This window comes from Taudactylus pleione, unplaced genomic scaffold (assembly GCF_031769625.1).
Source record: "Taudactylus pleione unplaced genomic scaffold, aTauple2 ptg000634l, whole genome shotgun sequence".
Classification (NCBI taxonomy): domain Eukaryota; kingdom Metazoa; phylum Chordata; class Amphibia; order Anura; family Myobatrachidae; genus Taudactylus; species Taudactylus pleione.
Window position 1 is genome coordinate 1,714,872 of NW_028285036.1, and position 19,976 is coordinate 1,734,847.

Below are 19,976 nucleotides of genomic sequence, written 5' to 3' on the forward strand. Positions count from 1 at the left end.
GTAATAACTAGTTCCCATCCCATCCAGGGCACCCCACTCTAATTACCCGCACTTCCTGCCCCCTCTGAGCAATCACATACTGTAATAACTACTACACATCCCATCCAGGGCTCCCCACTCTAATTACCAGCGCTTCCTGCCCCCTCTGAGCAATCACATACTGTAATAACTAGTTCCTTTCCCATCCAGGGCACCCCACTCTAAGGCCATTACCCGCACTTCCTGCCCCCTCTGAGCAATCACATACTGTAATAACTAGTTCCCATCCCATCCAGGGCCCCCCACTCTAATTACCAGCGCTTCCTGCCCCCTCCGAGCAATCAGATAGTTGTCTAGAAGCATCAACTTTTTTCCGAAGACGCCTTTGCAGGCCCGACGTTGTAATATTCAGCCATTGTGACATAAAACTTCCAATTTCCTCGCTAGCAATTAAGATGACTGACATCTGACACTAGATATAACATAGAGTTATGCTAACTATTATTTTTCTCTCAGAGCGCTATCCCTTTTTTTTTTAAAAAAAGATTAAAAGTGAAATGTCGTCTTCTACTGCCTGCCAGGGCGGACGTTTTTGTAGCAGACGTAGACAAAAGACAGGGGGGATAAAAATCAAGCTAATGAGTCAAGTCGTGAACAAAACCCAGCGCCAGTCGCCATAAAGACTGTAACTTTTTAGAAGGAATTGAGAACTTCTTACACGGGTAACCTTTGTGGGCCATACAATTCTATTTCAACCTTTTCATTTTACATTGAAGGTTTTTTTTTTTTTTAACATCATTTTAACTATTACAAGACTCTCATTTACATGACAATTCCCAGCTATTAGTTTCCACACAGCTTCATCTGTAGCACGGAAACCGTCCCTGTTTCGGGCGTTTGGGGAGGGGTATTGCTAAACTCTTGCAGTAAATTTCAGCCTAATTGTATCCCCGAACTGTGCAAAAATACTTTTATGCTTACACAATGGAATCCTGCATTGTTCTTCCACCCGCGTTTAATCCGGTTTATAACGTGGACCTGTCAGTGACTTGGAGGTGAGAGGGATATCAATGTGGTAGCGGCCGGCAAGCAACTTCGGAAGGATAGAGTAAACATCACTGTTTTGGATCATTCTCCTGTGCAAATCATTACATTATATTTCTAAGTTAATCTAAGTTCAAATTTGCGAGGAAAGAAACCTTTTTAGTTGCGGCTTACGCAGTTCTCCCTGGTGTGTTATTTGTGTTACAGCTGATTAACGGAGGGGAGGACGTGTTGATTTTCTACAATGACCGAGCTTCGTTCCCCATCCTCCTCCAAATGATGTGCTCGGAACGAGACCGGGCCGACGAAGGTGGATCCCTGGCGTATCACATCACCCTGGTGGAGCTGCTGGCAGCTTGTACCGAAGGCAAGAATGTCTACACCGAGATCAAGTGCAACTCGCTCCTGCCCCTGGATGATATTGTCAGGGTAGTGACACACGACGACTGTATACCTGAGGTAGGCAGCGACCTGGGGATACGCCATCACCTACAGTGCAGGTCACCGGTATTCCGCCTGTCCGTTCTCCTGGAGGTGGTGGCGTCACGGCGGCGTGACACGGTAGAGATTGTGCATTTATAGAGTGTTGTGGTCTTGATTATTTCCCTCCCTCAAATTGACCGGCCGCTTGCTTATGTTTTGCTAGTGTCACCGTGTGGCCTGTACGTTCAATATGAGGCTTTTTACTCCAACTAAATACACTTGGGTACATGAATATTGGCTAATCTTACACCACGGCAACCATAACTGTGTGTAGGTGGCCAGCGCACTTTAATAGAATCTACAAAGTGTTCATTCATTATTTTGAAAAGTAATATTAAATCATTGGATTTATGAGGTAAAACTGCAAGAGAATCGGCTGTTTGTATGAATCTTTTAATCTGTTATAAATGTCTACTTATTTTTTTAACTATCGGACAGGACTATCGCCATTAGCGTGGAGACTTTTTTTTCCAGGGGACAGATCTGTGTAAGCTGGATGGCACTACGTCATTGGTCAGTTTCCACCGATATCCTACTGGATGCTGCGTCATAACACTAGTGACTTAGGGGCAGATGTACTAAGCTGTGGAAAGTGATAAACCACCAACCAATCAGCTCCTAACTGTCATTTTTCAAACACAGTAACATGGCAGTTAGGAGCAGAGGGGCTGGTAGTTTATCACTCTCCACTATATCACTTTCCAGAGCTTAGTACATCTCCCCTTAGGAACAAAAAGAGTGCAAGGACCTGCTCAGTTATAGCAGGGGAACTGGGGGGATAAGACCGGGCTCCTGTTTTTTGGCTTTTTGTGTGAGGGAGGAGAGCTGTCATGTGTAGCATTTTTTCCAAGCAGCCTCAAAGCTGGAACTATTTGCTTCAGTCTCCAACATACATCTCGGAGGTAGCCATTTTGTAAGCTGAATCGATATGCCTGACACTGCAGCCTGTCCGCTCAGCAGGAACCGATACCTCATGAGTATCGGTCATGCTTCATGTTGGTCACAAAGTGTGTCTCTCAATTAATATGCTGACTTCATGAAAACGGACAAAGCTGACAAAATGGCTGCCTCCACTTCTAGCAGGTGTTTGGTGCCTTCAAGGTTCGTCGTCAGCGGCAGATGGGATTATAATGTGGATTTATTTTTCCTATGGGAACTGAATTTATCAGTTGGACTCTTAACTAGCGATGTGCAGACGGTTGCTTTCCCTGCTAGGTAGAACTTAGAGTTGTTTTTCAGGATTCCTTTTGAAGTCAGATGTTCTGTCCTGTTGTTCTAGAAGGACTGTGAGATCCCCGTCTCACCAATAGCAATTCTGTATTCTCAGGTCAAAATTGCCTATGTGAACTTTGTCAACCATTGTTACGTGGACACCGAGGTAGAGATGAAAGAAATTTATACCAGCAACCACATCTGGAAACTATTTGAGAATTTCCTCGTTGACATGGCGAGGGTGAGTTACATGTAATCACAAGCTAGCACAAACTGTCCAGTCCCTATGTCCTATGACACTGAATCCAACTAAAGCATTATCTGCAGTTATTCTTGTTAACCACATAACTGGCGTGGTCACATGGGCTGCGAACGCAGCCAATGGTGCTTCAGCGGACAAGGGGCCTGATTCAGAGCCGTTCGCTATTTGCGGTCGTTCGTTCAAAAACAAGGGGTGGCTATTCAAATGAACCGTTCGCACATTGCAGTCTGTTCCCACCTCTAAGTCTGAATGAGCGAGCAAAACATACGCTCGTTTATTTGATAAAAACGCCCCCTGGCCGCTCGCACCATACGTCATGTCCGCTATTTATTAGATTAATCGAGTACATCGTACAGCGTATGAACTGCTCGCTATTCTTGTGGTTGGTGTTTTCAACCGCTATTTTGCGAGCAGTTCTGAGTTAAAAAAAAACAAGTGACGTGGTCAATGACGCTGCTGGATTAATTATGCACACCCATAAAACGCCCGTTTTGACCTTTAAGCACGCCTGCGTTCTGATCTCCACTCCCCGTTTTCAAGCACCTTCCCCTGTTACCACCCACATACGCCTCCTCATGTCACTCAAAATAGCAGGCACTCGCTATATTGCGTACAAACGATTTTCAGCCGCACTGACTGGTTCGCGCATGCGTACTAAAAACCGTACGTATGCGCAGATGTGCGAACATCGCTCGGAACGAGCGTACTGCCGCTAGCGAGTGGCTCTGAATGAGGGCCAAGGTGCGACCGCACCGCTGTGTGTTTTTTTAAAAAGGAAATCCGTTCTACACATTTGCAGAACGGATCTCCTATGACTCCCGGACTCTCATGCGCACTCGGCAATTTCTGACCGGTTTTGCCGGAAAAAAAATCGTCACTTAAGTGGTTTTCATATATAATTTGGCTTCATTAAAGGTCCATCCAATTTATTATTGTTTTTTTTTTTTTTTTAAATTATGTCACATTATCTGTAATGAAATTAAATCACTTGTCAATTTTAAATGCCTTATGTATGAAATACAGCATTTACTAATGAAATGTTTTAAATCATAAACTTAGCTGAATCTGGATCCCTCCCACCTACTTGCTCTGACACATATATCACATAAGACCTTAGCAGGCAGCCAACCGTTATCACCCAAAGCTGCCCTCAATCTGGAACATTGTTAATGCTGCAATGAAGCGGGTGCATTGAAATGCTTTATTTCAGCCATAAGGTACCCCCCTCTTCCCCCCCTCAATCTGCCCACTTGTTTCCATGAGGTGCGTTCGTATTTATGGGTTTTATAGATGGCCTTATGTGTATTTTGGGGGGTGGGTAAACCTTTGTGCCTGCTGGTATTTATTTTTAAGTTTTTTTTTTTTTTTAAATAGACTTTTTTAAAAATAATTTTACACTTTCTCAGAGTTTACGTCATTTTTTTTTCCTTCTTGGTCTCCATGGGAAATGTAAATCTGTGCTGAACTGCGGATCTTCCTGGAAGATGGAGCCCCCTGAAGCTGCAGTAATTCTCAGTTACTTTGGGTAGCGCAGATTGTAGACGGTTTATGTGAGATGTGCACTGTGTAATGATTGTGTCTTGATTGCTCTTCATGGAAGGTTTGTAATACAACCACCGACCGGAAACATGCCGACACGGCGCTGGAGAAGTACGTGACCGAGGCGGTGATGAACATTGTCAGCGGCTTCTTCAACTCGCCGTTCTCCGATAACAGCACCAGCCTCCAGGTGAGATGAGGGAGAATGGTTACGAGCCGCTGTTTAATGTGCACCCTTAACTAACACGGCGTCCGGGCAGCCATGTGTGCGCTGAACCAATATTATCGCAGATACACCAGGGACCATTGCAGCAAAATTGAGGGGTGATTGACTTTATCATATATGGACACTAGAGCTGTTCACCTGGCAGTGACTCTAAGGGGGACTGTTTTTCCAAAAACTTCTAAATGAGACAAGTGGAGGTGTTGCCCGTTGCATTTGCGCTGAACGCTGTGTGGTGCACGGCGCTGCCAGGTTGGGGAAAAGTGTGGGGAATCGGGTCTCCTCTGAAAGCTTGCATTACCAGATACAGCCACACTAACACCCAGTTTACGTTGGCGTCTCTCCACTCCTGCCCTAAGGATGCACGTTTATTAACCCTTTACTAGGAAAGGCTGGTTTATTAAAGTTTGGGATAAAGGGGTGTGAAAATAAACTTTGCCCGAGTTCCAAAACATTTGCTTTACCTTTTGCTTCCTCGCGTGGCTCTTAGAAAACCGTACCTGTCCTGAAAAATAAAACAAAACTTTTTTGTAAAGTTAAAACAACAAAAAAAATAAAACCTATTACTGGTAAATCAGTCGCGTCATAATTATGTGAGAATTTTTAATTATTATTATTATTATTGTTCAATTCTAAGGCGCCACAAGGGTTCGGTGGGGCCGTACAAAGGGATAAAACTAACGGCCGGATACAAGAGGGCAGACTTATACAGACACAGTATAGAAGTCCACATACATACCCATCATTTCAGTGTGCAGTTAGTATAATTATGTAGAAAAGACAAAGGGGAGAGAGCAATTTTTAGCGATTTTTTATTTTTTTTTTGCTACTGCGCATGCGTAAAAGTTGCTAAAAAGTTGCATAAGTCCCGCGGCGTGTACTCACGAAGTTGCAATTTAAACGCACAGTATTGTAAATGCACCCGGCATTCTTAGCCGGTGGCTATTCAGACGCACGGAGATGGGCGTACCCTGGGAGTGTCGAGGGCGTGTTTCGCTGAAGTGGGATTCTAGCATGGGGCTGGCGCAAGTTTTGATGGCGCGACAACTCAGAATGAGGCCCATTGTGAGAAGAAGAAACAGGAGGGGAGAGAGTGCTCAGCAATAAACAGACTCTCTCCGCCTAACTCTGCAAACCGCCTCTGGCCATGAAGGGGTTAAGCCGTCCTGTCTGCAGAATAAGACAATAGATGAAGCTGTTTCTACACAATAATCCCCTTAAACGATTGATCTGTTACTTTCAGACATCCTTCCTCTCATCAGTCAACGTTGTTCCAAACCTCCTTAATTTCTCTCACCCGCCAGCCTCCTGCGTGGACGCGACTGCTCATTTCATCCGACCGTTACGCCCCGGCAGCCCCCGATCATTGTTAGGAGCCTTAATTGTCCATGTTTTCACATTGCGATCGGTCAATTATTAAAGCCAGGCGATATTTAAATGCATTCAGGGCCGCGGCGTTTAGCCAGATTAATGAACAGCTGGACGCATCTATCAGGGCTGGAAACGCGTTCCTGGAATACAGATTCCCACTCAAGGTAGTTTCATCTTTTCCCTGATTATCAGCGATTAATTAGGAGGACGACAGCCCACGAATGAAGAATGAACCCGCTATCTGGAAAGTTGGGTGGCTCTCGTCACAGACCCTAAGTAGCCTCCGTCCTTCTTGTGAGTTTGTTTCCACCTGTTGTGTCAGGATTTCGTCCAGATAATTCCGTGGTGCAGATTGAATTGCCCGCGAGCTGCCGTCGCGGCATTTCTCTGCCCATCACGGTAGGCTTCTGTAGTTAACGCGTGAAGCCGCCAGAACGGGTCCTGGCTGCATCTACGCCAATTGAATGTGCCACAGTTTATCACGGCATGACCGTGTTTTTAGTAATCTTGCTATAAAACTGCGCAAATGAGCACTCCGTACTTTTACCTCTAATGGTGCATACACACGATCAGATTTTTTCTTCAGATATGGACGATAACGATTTAAAAATCGTTCAGTCGTTCATATCTGATGGAAAATCGTTCATATCTGACATGCCTGAACGATGGACGATCAACGATGCGCGTTCCCGTTTGTCAGATAACGATATCTGACATCTGATGGGTTTGCAGTCAGACTTGGACGATTCCATTCATTTTAATGCAGTCAAAAATCGTTCAATCGTTCAAATCGTTCAAAACCTGGTCAAATCGTTCAAATCGTTCAAATCGTTTAGTCGTTCAGTCGTTCATCTGACAAATCTGACAAGTCTGACAAATCTGACCGTGTGTACGCTCCATAATGGTGCATACACACGATCAGATTTTTTCTTCAGATATGGACGATAACGATTTAAAAATCGTTCAGTCGTTCATATCTGATGGAAAATCGTTCATATCTGACATGCCTGAACGATGGACGATCAACGATGCGCGTTCCCGTTTGTCAGATAACGATATCTGACATCTGATGGGTTTGCAGTCAGACTTGGACGATTCCATTCATTTTAATGCAGTCAAAAATCGTTCAATCGTTCAAAACTTTGGTCAAATCGTTCAAATCGTTTAATCGTTCAGTCGTTCATCTGACAAATCTGACAAGTCTGACAAATCTGACCGTGTGTACGCTCCATTAAGCTGCATACACACACAACGATTTTATGAACGATTTTATGAACGATTTCATGAACGATTTTCTGTCAGATTATCTGTCAGATTTTTTAAAGTGTAATGAACTATTTTTTTGAACTACAAACGATTTTTGCATATTCCCTTAATGAAAATCGTTCAGTTGACAAGTCTGACTGAACTACAAACTACAAACGTGAATGCGCATGAACGATAATCGTTCATCGTTTGACTCAGAAAGTGAACGATTTTTTCAAGCAATTATCGTTAAACGATATCGTTTAACGATAATCGTTCGAAAAATCGTTGTGTGTGTGTGTATGCAGCTTTACTGTTAACGTCACACTATATTCCATTTTATGCTGTATGCGGCACTGAACTGAAAATGCACATTGGCCTATATATAAAACAAACAAACACATGTATGCCTGGCAGCCAGGTGTCTACGAGATTTATTAGTATTAACCCAATAGGTTTCTGCTTACACAGATGGCGCCTTCTGTACATAACTACCTGGTATTCTCTCCGCAGACCCATCAGCCGGTCTTTATCCAGCTCCTTCAGTCAGCGTTTCGGATTTACAACTGTACGTGGCCAAACCCGGCTCAGAAATCCTCCGTGGAATCGTGCATAAAAACACTGGCAGAAGTGGGTACGTGCGCTGGGTGTTCTGAACATCTCCCCATAATAAGACCAGATACTGGCTTGTGTACAGATTATCTTCATTTGTAATTGTAATATGCCCCAATACGTTCCCCTCATGGACTGGGCCACAGTTCCCACCTTAATGATTTGATGTTTTTGAAAAAATTTGCTTTCCGAAATGTCGGTTTACCGCGGATCTATCCGCAAAGGTTTGGTGTGTGCTCGTGTACACTTGTAGTATCGCTAAATGCTATTTTTATTTTAGATTTTTTTATTGTTAGGATATGGTGACCAGCACGTGACGGTTAAATAACATAAAAGGAACTATAATAATTTTATTGCTCATCAGTAATTTTGATTCTCCGCGCTTAGATGAATCATTGTGCTATAATTTTGCTAATGATCCCCCCTTCCCCCTAAAAGCAAAGAATCGGGGGATAGCGATTCCCGTGGATCTGGACAGTCAGGTGAATACGCTCTTCCTGAAGAGTCATTCCAACATGGTGCAGAGAGCGGCGATGGGCTGGAGGATGACTGCGCGCACCGGGCCCCGCTTTAAAGACGTCCTCGGTGGCCCGGCTTGGGACTACAGGAACATCATAGAGAAGCTGCAGGTGAGGGGTGTTATATTAAGTGTCTATCACACCTCATTGTTCTATTAGCGTAATCACAGCCTGACTTTACCGGAACCACATAATAAATATCTTAACGTTTCCGGGTGCAAACCTGGCGGTAATCGACTCCAACGCAATGTTATGCCGATGGAGTGGAATCTTTATTTCTATTAACCTACATTATTTTATTTTTTTTATTGGAAAAAGTTCAATCAGGAGTTCTTTACATTCACATATATTTATAAAATATTTAATAAAATCATCCAAATGAGGGTAATTCAATAACAACAAATTAAAATGATGATGTTTAATATAAGGTTGAAATCAAGGGGGAAACTTTTCTCCTATGCATGTCAGGCTTCCTGTCTTTGAACCTTTTAAAGGGCTATGCAGGGAGCTTCTCAGAGGCTAAAGTATCCGCTAAGAGGGCACCATATCACAGTCTGTCTATCTATCTGTGTCTGTGTCTCTCTCTATATGCAAAAGATAAAGTTATTAATAAAACTAGGAGTTATGTTATCCATATACACAAGTGACATCACTACTCACAGAAATACAAAGACATTACGAGACCCTCTGTTACGTTTGCAGGATGTGGTGGCCTCGCTGGAGCAGCAGTTTAGCCCCATGCTGCTGGCGGAGTTCTCAGTACTTGTTGATGTTCTGCACAGTCCGGAGCTTCTGTTTCCCGATGGGAGTGACGCGCGGATCCGATGTGGGGCTTTCATGTCCAAGTAAGTGCACTCTCTACCGCAAACTATAATTATCCCGCACAGCAAACCCTACTTCTTTGTTTGTCTATTAGTGGGAGCTGCCATGTATGTCCGCTTCACTGCTGATATAAATGCAAAATGAGACACTTCAATAAAACAGCGCCACCCGGTGTCACGATATTATAATTACAATGTAGAACGCCTGCTTGTCTCTACCAAGCAGTAGGCCTGGTTCTGAGATGTACGAGATCTCACAGCCGCTGCGTCTTTGTGATAATGCGCTATGGCCGCAGAAGGCGACTACTGCCGACGTCACAGATCTGAGGGCTGCATCCAAAGACGCATCGGATCACTCTGTTACCATCAGTCATCTGAGTAACCCTCAGTGTTTTCCCGCTGCCAGGGCCAGTGAAGGAGGAGACACTGGCCTTGTCACGTAGAAATCACATCTGACACTCCCCCATTTTTGAGAAAGCTGTTCGCCGCCGCCCGGTCCACGCTCCCCATGCGGCCACGGCGTGTCAATCATTGTGGGACTTAGGGAGCACTCCGAGCAGTCTCGCAGAACGAGATCTGCACATGCGCAGAGCGCCGTCTGCATTTGCGCAGATCTCACACCATCGGAGATGTAACTAAGCCGTCCGGTTTGCTGGTACCTCTGAATTGGGCCCAATAACCTTTTAAACTAATACCCCGTTTACACCGCAGCTAAAACCCAGGTTATTGCCGGGTTAACCAAGGTCGCTGCTCGGTGTAAAAGGGGTCAGGGTTGGATTTCCAAGCGCCAACAGAAGTGTTCCACCGCACCCGGGTGCAGTGTGGACGGCGCCGACCCGGGAATAACCCAGGACGGTGCCACATGTTCCAAATCCCGGGTCAGACCCGTTTTTAAGGGGTATAAGTCATGTGAGTACCTCTGGGCCTGATTCAGACCCGGACGCTAAGCCGCGATCGCTCGCTGCCAAAAAGGGCAGATCGCTCAAATTTTGCGATCGCACTGTGTTGGCGTAAGGACGTCCTCTATGTCTTATAGAGAGACGGCAGAGAGTGTACGCCGGTAAATATAGCCGCCCACTTTCCTTTCATAACACACGTCATCTCCAGGAGGTGTATGATTAATCGGTAACATCGAGAGCCGTCGGCAGCACGCAGCGCTTGAGTTAGACCCTACCCCACCGCAAGCACTGCGATCACTGCAGGCTGAAATACAACCAGGTGACGTGTACAATGACGCTTCCATGCTAATTATGCACACCAATAAAACTCCGTTTTGACGCCCAGACACGCCTGCGTTCGCAGCACCACTCCCCCATTCACAAGCACCTTCCCCTGTTACCGCCCACAAACTGCGCTATCTGTCACTCAAGGTAGCGTTCAGTCTTTGTGCTATGAATGCACGATTCCTGATCGCAGTGACTGGCTTGCGCACTGCGATGGATACGCTGACGGGCGACAATTAGCCCATAGCGAGCGAACGCAGCTTAGCGTCCGGGTCTGAATCAGGTCCTCTGTGTAAATCAGACACAGCCACCCAGTAATATTTAGCTGCTGTTTGTCTTCATACCCTGAAGCAGCCACTCTGGCAGTTTCTTTTGGAAATTAACTGGTTTTCGGAAAAGTGTTGATCTTCCTGAATAATTTATTTCTAGATTGAGAAAAAAAAAATGGTAAAGTTTGTTGAAGTGGAAAAAGTTGTTTTTTTTCTACATTTTTTTTTTTTTCTACATTTTTTTTTTTTTTCTACATTTTTTTTTTTCCCACATTTTTTTTTCTACATTTTTTTTTTTTATATATATATTTGATTAATACCCCTTTACTAACTAGCAGGACTATGCTAGGCGGCTTCCAATTCAACAAACTTTAAAAAATGTTCTCCTTAAATCAATTATAAACCTTTCTGGCGCTAAGTAATTCCCCGGCGACAAAACAGTCACAGTTTGCATGAAAAAGTTTAATATCGAGTCTTGTGCCGCCCAGCGACCGCTGAATGGCTCTTTAAACTTGCCGATGAAAAGCTAACAAATGCAATTTCACAGGTTGATTAATCACACAAAGAAACTGATGGAGAAAGAAGAGAAGCTTTGTATCAAAATACTTCAAACGTTGCGAGAAATGCTAGACAAGAAAGACAGCTTCATCGAGCAGGTACGGGGCTGGGTATTATACACGGCACTATTAGATGCGGGGAACCTGCGTGTGGCTTTCTCCTAATTCATTGTCGCAGCCAGGCGCACCATAATTACACCTCCGTATGCGTTCGCTGCCTGTTTCTATGGGTCTAGAGAAACAACTCGCTGAGAAAACGGCTTAAGTACCAAGATTAAATGGCAACAGCTCCGCTGTTACTGTACCTGTGTTTCTAATGTGTCTTTATAGGTGTCGTGAACTAAAGAGCAATCTAGTATCTGCCATTAAATGGGGTTCTGCCTTCAGGTGGCTGTAGTGGCTTGTCTGTGCCCTCCAGGGATTTGTACTAAATATCCAACTTTATCATTCTGACTTCTCTCTCTGCCATTCAGCCTTGTATTTATATGAGTAAGTGGAGCTGCTTTTCTGTCCTTATGATATGACATAAAGCTGAGCAGAACTAGATCATGTCACAGGGCAGCAAGACAGAAAGAGCTTTGCCTGATGATACATTGAAGTAGCTGAAAAGCACAGAAAGGAATGAAAAGCTAAAATAATACATTTTCACTCGTTTATTTTTGTGTGATAAAAGCAGGATACATGAAAACCTACGTTAATCTGGTTTATTTAACAAAATACATTGCTTTATCTTTCTGGCTCCGTGCAATGTTTTTTAAGACATTACTTTACGTGATCTGTTTTGCATAACTTCTCGCGATGCCGCCATGTCTCTCGCAGTGGGCGGAGCTTTCCTGTATGTAGATTTCCTGATTACACTTAATTTTTCTCCAACATATCTGTCCGTCTATCTTACTTCATTTCTGTTAATAATAGCCATTTATTGACATTATTTATTTGTAAACAATTACGTGTATAATGCCATCGTGTTCCATTGCGCTGTATAATAGGGAACAAAACAGTAATAGAACAGTACTAAAACAAGACTTGGTAATACCAGACAGACAGAGAGGTTCGAGGGCCCTGCTCGCAAACTTACACTCTATAGGGATATAAGGTTTAATACTTGAGGGTAGATTTACTAAAGTTTCTAAAGCAGACAAGTGGTTTTGTCGTAGCAAGCAATCGGATTTAGTCTATCATTTCTCTGTTGCATTCTAGAAAGTGATAGACCAGATCTAATTGGTTGCTATAGGCAACACCACGATGGTGTTCACTCTAGGACCGGCAGCAGGCAGGGCGCCGGACCTAGAGCAAGGGCACTTCTGCGCCCGAAAAGGGGACATGGCCAATGAAAAGGGGGCGTGTCTTTATGATGCATCCCCTTTTCGTCACTCTTGGGGGCTTGCCTGGCACTTACGGACATACCGGGCAGCCCCCAAGCGATGCGGTCACTGTGAATGGTTGCCGGGTGCATGCATCAATTTACCGGCGGTGACCACTGCTCTGCCGTTTTCCCCACCCGCGGGACACTGCGGTCCGCAGGTGGAGGACAAAACCCGCAGGCTGTTTCAGCGGGGCGCCGTGCTGGAGGGCATGGTGCTTTCTGCCCTTCAGAAATAGGGCAGGGTGTGGCGTCCCGCTGAAACAACCTAGCGGGAACGCTACACAACATGCCTGCTTTAGACGTTTTAGTAAAGCTTACCCCTTACTGCATATATGCTTGTTTTTTTGGAATGTCCAGGAGACTCCCAAATTCTGCGAAAGGCTTCATGGTGGCCATGTTGAATCTCGTCATTTGACGCTGCAATGACGCATCTAGATACCATGTGCAAAAGACATCCCACTTAGATCTGCCGGAGGGGAGGCGAAGTTGTCAAAAATTACATTGTGCTCTCTCCAATAACAAATATCACTACCCTCACTGTGGGGGTATAGGGAGCAGCCGTTGTTGTTATTGGAGGATGTCACAGTAGGGATTTTCCTCTTGCAAAGCTCCGGCTGTTGCCGCTGAATCTGATTAAATGCAGCTATGAAATACAGCTCTGTTGAAATCGATGGCATCTGACCATTACCTGGCAGGCAAAGTCTATTCCCAGCCATTAATCAGCCATTGCAGATGCTCTTTCCTCTCTCTTCAGGTCAGGCCTTCAAGTCGCGGGAAAATGCTACATTTTTAGAGTTGTGATTGGTTGGGCCTGATAGCTCCTAAAGCTGGGCGCACACTGTATGATGTATCGTACGATATATCATTCCAATGCGCATCGTAACGATATATCGTACCAATCGTATATAGTGTGCGCGCGATCCGTTGTTCCCAGAGGCCGTTCACTGCGTCATCCCATCTGCTGTCCTGCACTGATGATGGGACGATGCAATTAGCGACGCGGTGCTGTTGCATGCAGCATGTAACGATACATCGCGCCATCGTATGGCGGATCCTGTAGTGTGTACAACGCATCGCTGGGCCACACCATTGTATGGTGTGTAGCCAGCTTTAGTCGCTCCTGGAAATAAACTCGGCTGACAATTCGCCAATGTGATACTATCTCTCAAGTGAATAGGGCCTCTAAACGCTGTAGGCACTAGTGACAGCACTGAGGAACGAGGCGCCATGCGCTGGACCCGCCCACTGTATGTGCAGGCAACAGGCAATTCTATCACAGTTATTTCATTATATTCATTGTATGTTTATACATTATTATTATCAAGATAATGTGTCTACAGACCTCTCCCAAGCTGTACCGGACGTAATGACCACACTGTCCACTAGTGGCCACTGTCTCATCAGTTTCTGTCATTGTGTTGCCCGGAGCCAGGAGGATGCTGCTGGCAGTCTGGCTGTACTGTAGGTGTGAAGAGCTAGTACCCAGCCAGCTGGGAGGGATGAGCCTGTTTTAGTGGGTCACCATAAGCTCATTTATAGTCCTCTTCCGCTAGGACTGCAAGCCAGGGCCTGGTAACATGACCAAACTGCGTGTTTCATTATTGTGCCACATCTAATCCAGCGTGCGTCTGGCAGCGCAAAAACATTTGTTATCACTGGTAAATAAATAAGGGAGATAGTTGGGGATTGTGACACTATGGAAAAATTGTTGGATGGAGGCGCAAATGAGGGGGGTAGGGGGTGGGGTCAGCAAATCATAAAGGTAGCAAATGATGGAGGCTAGAGGCAGCAAATGATGGAGGCACGGGGACCGCAAATGATTAAAGAGGATGATGATGTTAAATTATGTTGGGGGTGGAGGCAGGGAATAATGGAGCCCAAAGCAGTGAATGCCTGGAGGCGGGGTCGGGGAATGCTGGAGGCGGGGTCGGGGAATGCTGGAGGCGGGGTCGGGGAATGCTGGAGGCAGCCAATGAATGCACACTCGATAAATGACACGGATAGATGAATATAATCTATGGACTAGTCACTGCATTTATGGTCTCTCAGGACCCTCTCTGCAGCTGGAGCTACGCGCCTCTCATTGGTTTATTGCAATCACTGGAAGCGCCGTCGCGTTTTCCGCCTCTTGTGTGATCAGAGATAGGAGACCGCGATGTAACCGATTGTGTTCTGTTACTGTGATAATTCAGGATTTCATGGGATCCAACTTGTGCTCCTGGTTTACTAAACTATTTGCCTGTAAAATTCATCTGACCTGAATGACTGACTTGTACTAACAGAATTACCCGGATTTATATGGCATACTTGGCTGTAATTATTATATTACATCTATATGATACTTATCTCTTCGTGTCCTGCAATAGGTTTGTTTTGTTTTTGCTACACGTTCCATTATCCATATGATTCTATTTTGTTTTTTTTACTTCCCTGGCGAATGGAATTCCTCCTGTCCTAATACATACTGAAGTTCCTGTGCGTTACGCCAAGTGCGCGGTGCCCACACGCACTATATCCAGGCACATGGCGCACACTGATAGTTTTTGCAATGTACAGTTATGAAAGTTATGAACAAACCTACCATACTTTAGAAAATAAATGATATTGTAGTACTGAATTACCCCTCTGCTATTTAGTCCTGGGATAATGTGTAGATGATCCAGTTCTTCCAATAAAGAGAGATCATAGTAATTAGCGTATGCTTCTGTTTGTTGTAATATGACTTTTTAAATAGTTAGAACGTTCTTATTTCCTGTGGACAGGAGACGCGTCCACGTGCTACCTGTGATTGGCTGACTCCCATCCAATCAGGAGCCACAGTGGGACACGTCTCCCGTCCATAGTAGTTGCATGTGACTTACTCAGCAGCACCCCTCCTAAATGCTACCAGAGGGGAATACCTAAATTTGTGTAAAACTTTACTAAAAGAAGGCTACCCCTATAAATCAAAGGGGATTCTTCTGTCACAGGGCCTTGAAAACTCACCTGCCGTATGCACAGCGGAGAAAGCTATTTTGTGTGGACTAATAATCATGATGCAGTGTATGCGTTCGTCAGTAATGAGGCATTACTGAGGCACGAGGCATTTGGTGTAGGCAACGGCTGACTTTTTTTTTTTCCCCAGTAATTACTTAAAACACTGAGTACTTTTGTGAGTCTTTCAGAGTTTATTCCAGAATTTCCATTTCGGGAATAAACTGTAATCATCCTGCGAGACTTCATGTTGGAGGCTGATCTGATACTCTCACTACACAACGCTGCTGAACGAGAGATCGCTTCCCCGTAATCTCCTTTCTGAAGCCCATTTCTCAAACGCTGTCACCTGTCGCCGTTATTTCCCGTAGACTTAAATACTTACTGGAAAGGACAAAATGATGATCCCAGAGTAGAGGAGAAAAATGTGTTCCGTAATGTGTGCCACAATTGCCGTTTGTTTCCTCTTAAAAATGTGAATGTTAAAGTGTGCGACTGACGTGCGCACATTGATTAATGATCTCTTAACTCTTCCGCGGCATTATGGCAGCTTCTCAGACTGGAGATAATAGCACCGAACATATAAAGTACCACCGGCCTTAACATACAAGATATGGTACTTAAAAAGTTAAAGTTCCATTCGCATAAATGTACAAAAATAATACAGAGTTCCAACAGAGCTTTGAGAAGTTTGTCCCTGTATTTAGATTGGCTATAAAGCTGAGGTTAAGTTATTATTTCCTGCAGACAAATGGAAGCTGATATTTCTCAGACATCGTTTTGGAGCCATTTGCACCAATATCGGGCCGGTTTGCTGGAATCGGTGTTTTTGTGGCAAGCTATAAAAGTGTTTGCTCACCCGTCCTATAGCCAACCCTCATGGAAGTCAGCAGGAAAGAGAAAAATAGGTCTATATGACCTCCGCCATGGAACGTACGGTGGTGGGAAAATATAATAAATCAATAAGCCATATAAATCAGTGTTTAGATAGAAATGCCAAGCAGTGATCCAAAATACTGTCATTACTATAAGTTAGTGCTAATATAACACCTGTCTAATGCCTGTAAGGTACAAGACTTCCACCACTTAATGTAGCCACAAGGTGGCGATGTTCCATTGCACTGTAGGGGCACTGAATTTGGCCCCTAGGACCTATGTAAGTTCCCCAAAGTTGGTCTAATCTAGTACACTGGGAAGTATTGTGAAAGTGTTTAAAAAGTCACATCAGCAAAAACATAAATTCTAGGTCGGACAGCGGAACAACCTGTTTATATTCCGCACCGTCTTCCCCCAATAAAAATTGTCACATCCCATGAATTCATGATGCTAAGAGATAGAACACTGGATTTACAGCAAATATACTCTACAGGATATTACCTACTTGTAAAATATGAATGCAAAGGCTGATCTCCAGAACGTTGCGCCCATTTCCTTGGAGCATGTCCTGCAATTAAATTTTACAGTCCCATTTGGATTATATACATATTAATTTATTGTAATACACACTAATGCTGAGAGGGCATCCAGGGAGGAGGAGAAATCGGCCATCTAATCATGTTCCCGATGACTTAACAACTAATCTTTGCTCTTGCAAGTGTTTTAATTGGAGGTTAAAAGTGCAATAAAGTACATTGGTTTGGACATTTTTTTTTTTTTCTTATTTTCAATGGGGCAGGAGAAGTGTATATAATATACTGCGCTAGCCATTCATTTCCCCTTTGTCTGTCTTCCTCTTGTGTTTTTCACGAAGACATTGTTATTTTACCTGTCAGAATTGTTTATATCCCTTGGAGACTGCACAAAACTGCTCTGGGCACAATTGTATGGATTGGGCAGAGCTAGTATATGCCATAACCAAGGGTACGTCTCGATCTCCCCTCATCACTGAGATCTTAGTGTTCAGTGCACAAGTCGGTCCAGCTCCTTCCTGTTTATACAGATAATAATTAAATTACACGGCGTGTGCAGGGGGATTTCCAGGGATGAGTAATATCGCGCTGTGCATGACCTCTTATGAGACTGGCACTGGAAAGTGTAAGCACTAGTGGGGGTTTCCTGCAGAGCGTTGCAGCCACCCACAAAGAACACTTGATATTCATCTAATATCCATCTGACCTCAGCGTTATATTCTACACCAGACACCAACAATTTGGGGGTGCACAAAAGTCTTCGGCTTTCTCCACTAATGTCTTCGCCCATATAATTACAAATCCAGTGCTGTGTCCTCTCACTCACCTTTGTAACTTTCTACTTTTGGGACTGATTCATTGCCGGACGCTCTTTAAGAGCGCTCGCTCTGAATCAGGGCGTTTTATTTTTTTTCTTGCGGCCTCCTGGCCGCTCGCTAAGCTGTGGGTGACCACCCACAGCTTTTGCGGGCGGCCAGGTGATGGTCAAGACCGTCACGGCTTGCGACGAGACCCTTGTGGTAGGGTCACGTCCGTCGCAAGCCCCAGATAGCTTTCTGCTCTAACAGAGCAGGAATCTCTCCACTGACGTCACTGGTGATGTCAGTGGTGCCTCCCACAAACGCCTCCGTTTGTGTAGCTACCCACCCCGCTCCGCCTACAAAACGGGGCGAGCTGGCGATCAACATCGACAACCGCCCCTTTTGTAGTGAGTCTCGGGGCAGGATGTATCAAAGCTTACCGACGCGGTCTAAGCTCACGAATGGCGGTGCTGACTTCATCGGGTTTCTTTACATAAAGTTAACGTGAAAAGTAGTTCCGCCTCCCTTCTTACGTACGCACAGCCGCTTGTCCCATCAACTGCGTATGCGGCATCGCGGGAGTTCAACGACGCTCTTTGCAATTTTTTTTTTTTCACGTTAACTTTATGTAAAGAAACCCGATGAAGTCAGCACCGCCATTCGAGAGCTTAGACCGCGTCGGTAAGCTTTGATAAATCCCACCCCTGTAGTGAGAGAATTTCTCTCTCGCTCCGGGGTTTGCGCGCGGCACGTGCGCAGTACCCCACCATCGACCCGCTTGCAAGCGCTATGCGCATGCGAGCGGGTCTGATTCAGGCCCTTTATTCAGAGTGAGGCACAAACGTCATTTGCGGCTTTTTCTCCGCAATCGCAAGTTTTTTTTTTTTTTTTTTCCATGCGCACGTAGGAACTGCGACTGCCTATGACTAAAGCGCCATGATCAGGGCTGGAAGGGGCGTGCGCACATGGGCAGGCATGTCCCAAGATCAGTAATGGCTTAGCGTAGACGGGAAGTGTGACCGGGACTGGAGAGGTCTGCGTTACAGGTGCTCTGACCCTGGCGTAAGTGTAACACTGATGATGACTGCATGCGATTGGTCGCAGCTGGTGAAACCACACCCATTTAAGCAGCAAATAAAAAAAACAAACCTAAAACTGTCTCAGCTTTGGGCCGAATTCAATTCAGTGCGATGTTGAATAGTTGCAAACGGGAGCTCCCGCAGCCAGGGGTGTATCTAGGGGTCCGAGCAACCCTGGCAAAGGAAGCAACTAGCGCCCCCTCATATTGTAAATATGGACAGCGCGGTCTGAAAAATGGGCGTCTTCTCGTGGGGAATGGACGTTGCCATTCAATAGTTTCCCAAGTTCAAATTACACTACACAGTAGTGTCTCTTACCTTATGACACATACTAGTGTCCCTTATTCATATTACGCCACACAGTAGTGTCTCTACACATTGCACCACATACTGTAGTAATGTCTCTTATTCACATTACAACACACAGTAGTACCCCTACACAGTAGTACCCCTTTTACACGCTATTCTACACACAGTGTATGTACCCGATAATAGGCAGTTTAGTACATACCACCTAGAGAGGGGAATAGATCCCCCTAGGAGTAAACAGTAGTAATTGAGGAGGAGGAGGGGTATGCTATATACATGGGGAGGAAAAAAACCTTCAGACAGAAATAGCAATCAGTAAGGAGGTAGGAGGTGGGGGTGTATAACTACATCATGGGAAATAAAGCCCCTCAGGAGGGAGCAGCAGTTGATGGCGGAGGAGGGGAGGGGGTATAGCACATACATAGGGATAAACCCCCTCCCACCCCCCCTGGGGGAAGCAGTAGGCAATCAGAAGGGGGGAGATAGAGGGTATAGTACATACATGGGGAGGAATGGGGAGCAGTGGTCTGTTGATCTGTGGGGGGGGAGGATAAAGTAGCAGTCAGTGAGGGGGGTATAATCCATATAGAGGGAACAATAGAGCAATACAGCCTGGCACGATAGATAGATGCACTCCCGCAGACGCCAGCAGACACCCATCCCTGCTATCTCATCACATCAT

General features: G+C 45.0%; 1 protein-coding gene across 1 annotated transcript in view; it reads left to right on the forward strand.

Annotated features, from left to right (window-relative positions):
- Positions 1-19,976, forward strand: part of ITPR2 (inositol 1,4,5-trisphosphate receptor type 2) — a 318,547-nt gene that overhangs the window by 185,399 nt on the left and 113,172 nt on the right. Inside the window, exons 31-37 of the mRNA XM_088454805.1 lie at positions 1,231-1,482; positions 2,834-2,959; positions 4,581-4,709; positions 7,872-7,992; positions 8,409-8,599; positions 9,191-9,333; positions 11,349-11,457. Coding sequence (XP_088310931.1) covers positions 1,231-1,482; positions 2,834-2,959; positions 4,581-4,709; positions 7,872-7,992; positions 8,409-8,599; positions 9,191-9,333; positions 11,349-11,457 — 1,071 coding nt within the window. The remainder of the gene's footprint in view (positions 1-1,230; positions 1,483-2,833; positions 2,960-4,580; positions 4,710-7,871; positions 7,993-8,408; positions 8,600-9,190; positions 9,334-11,348; positions 11,458-19,976) is intronic.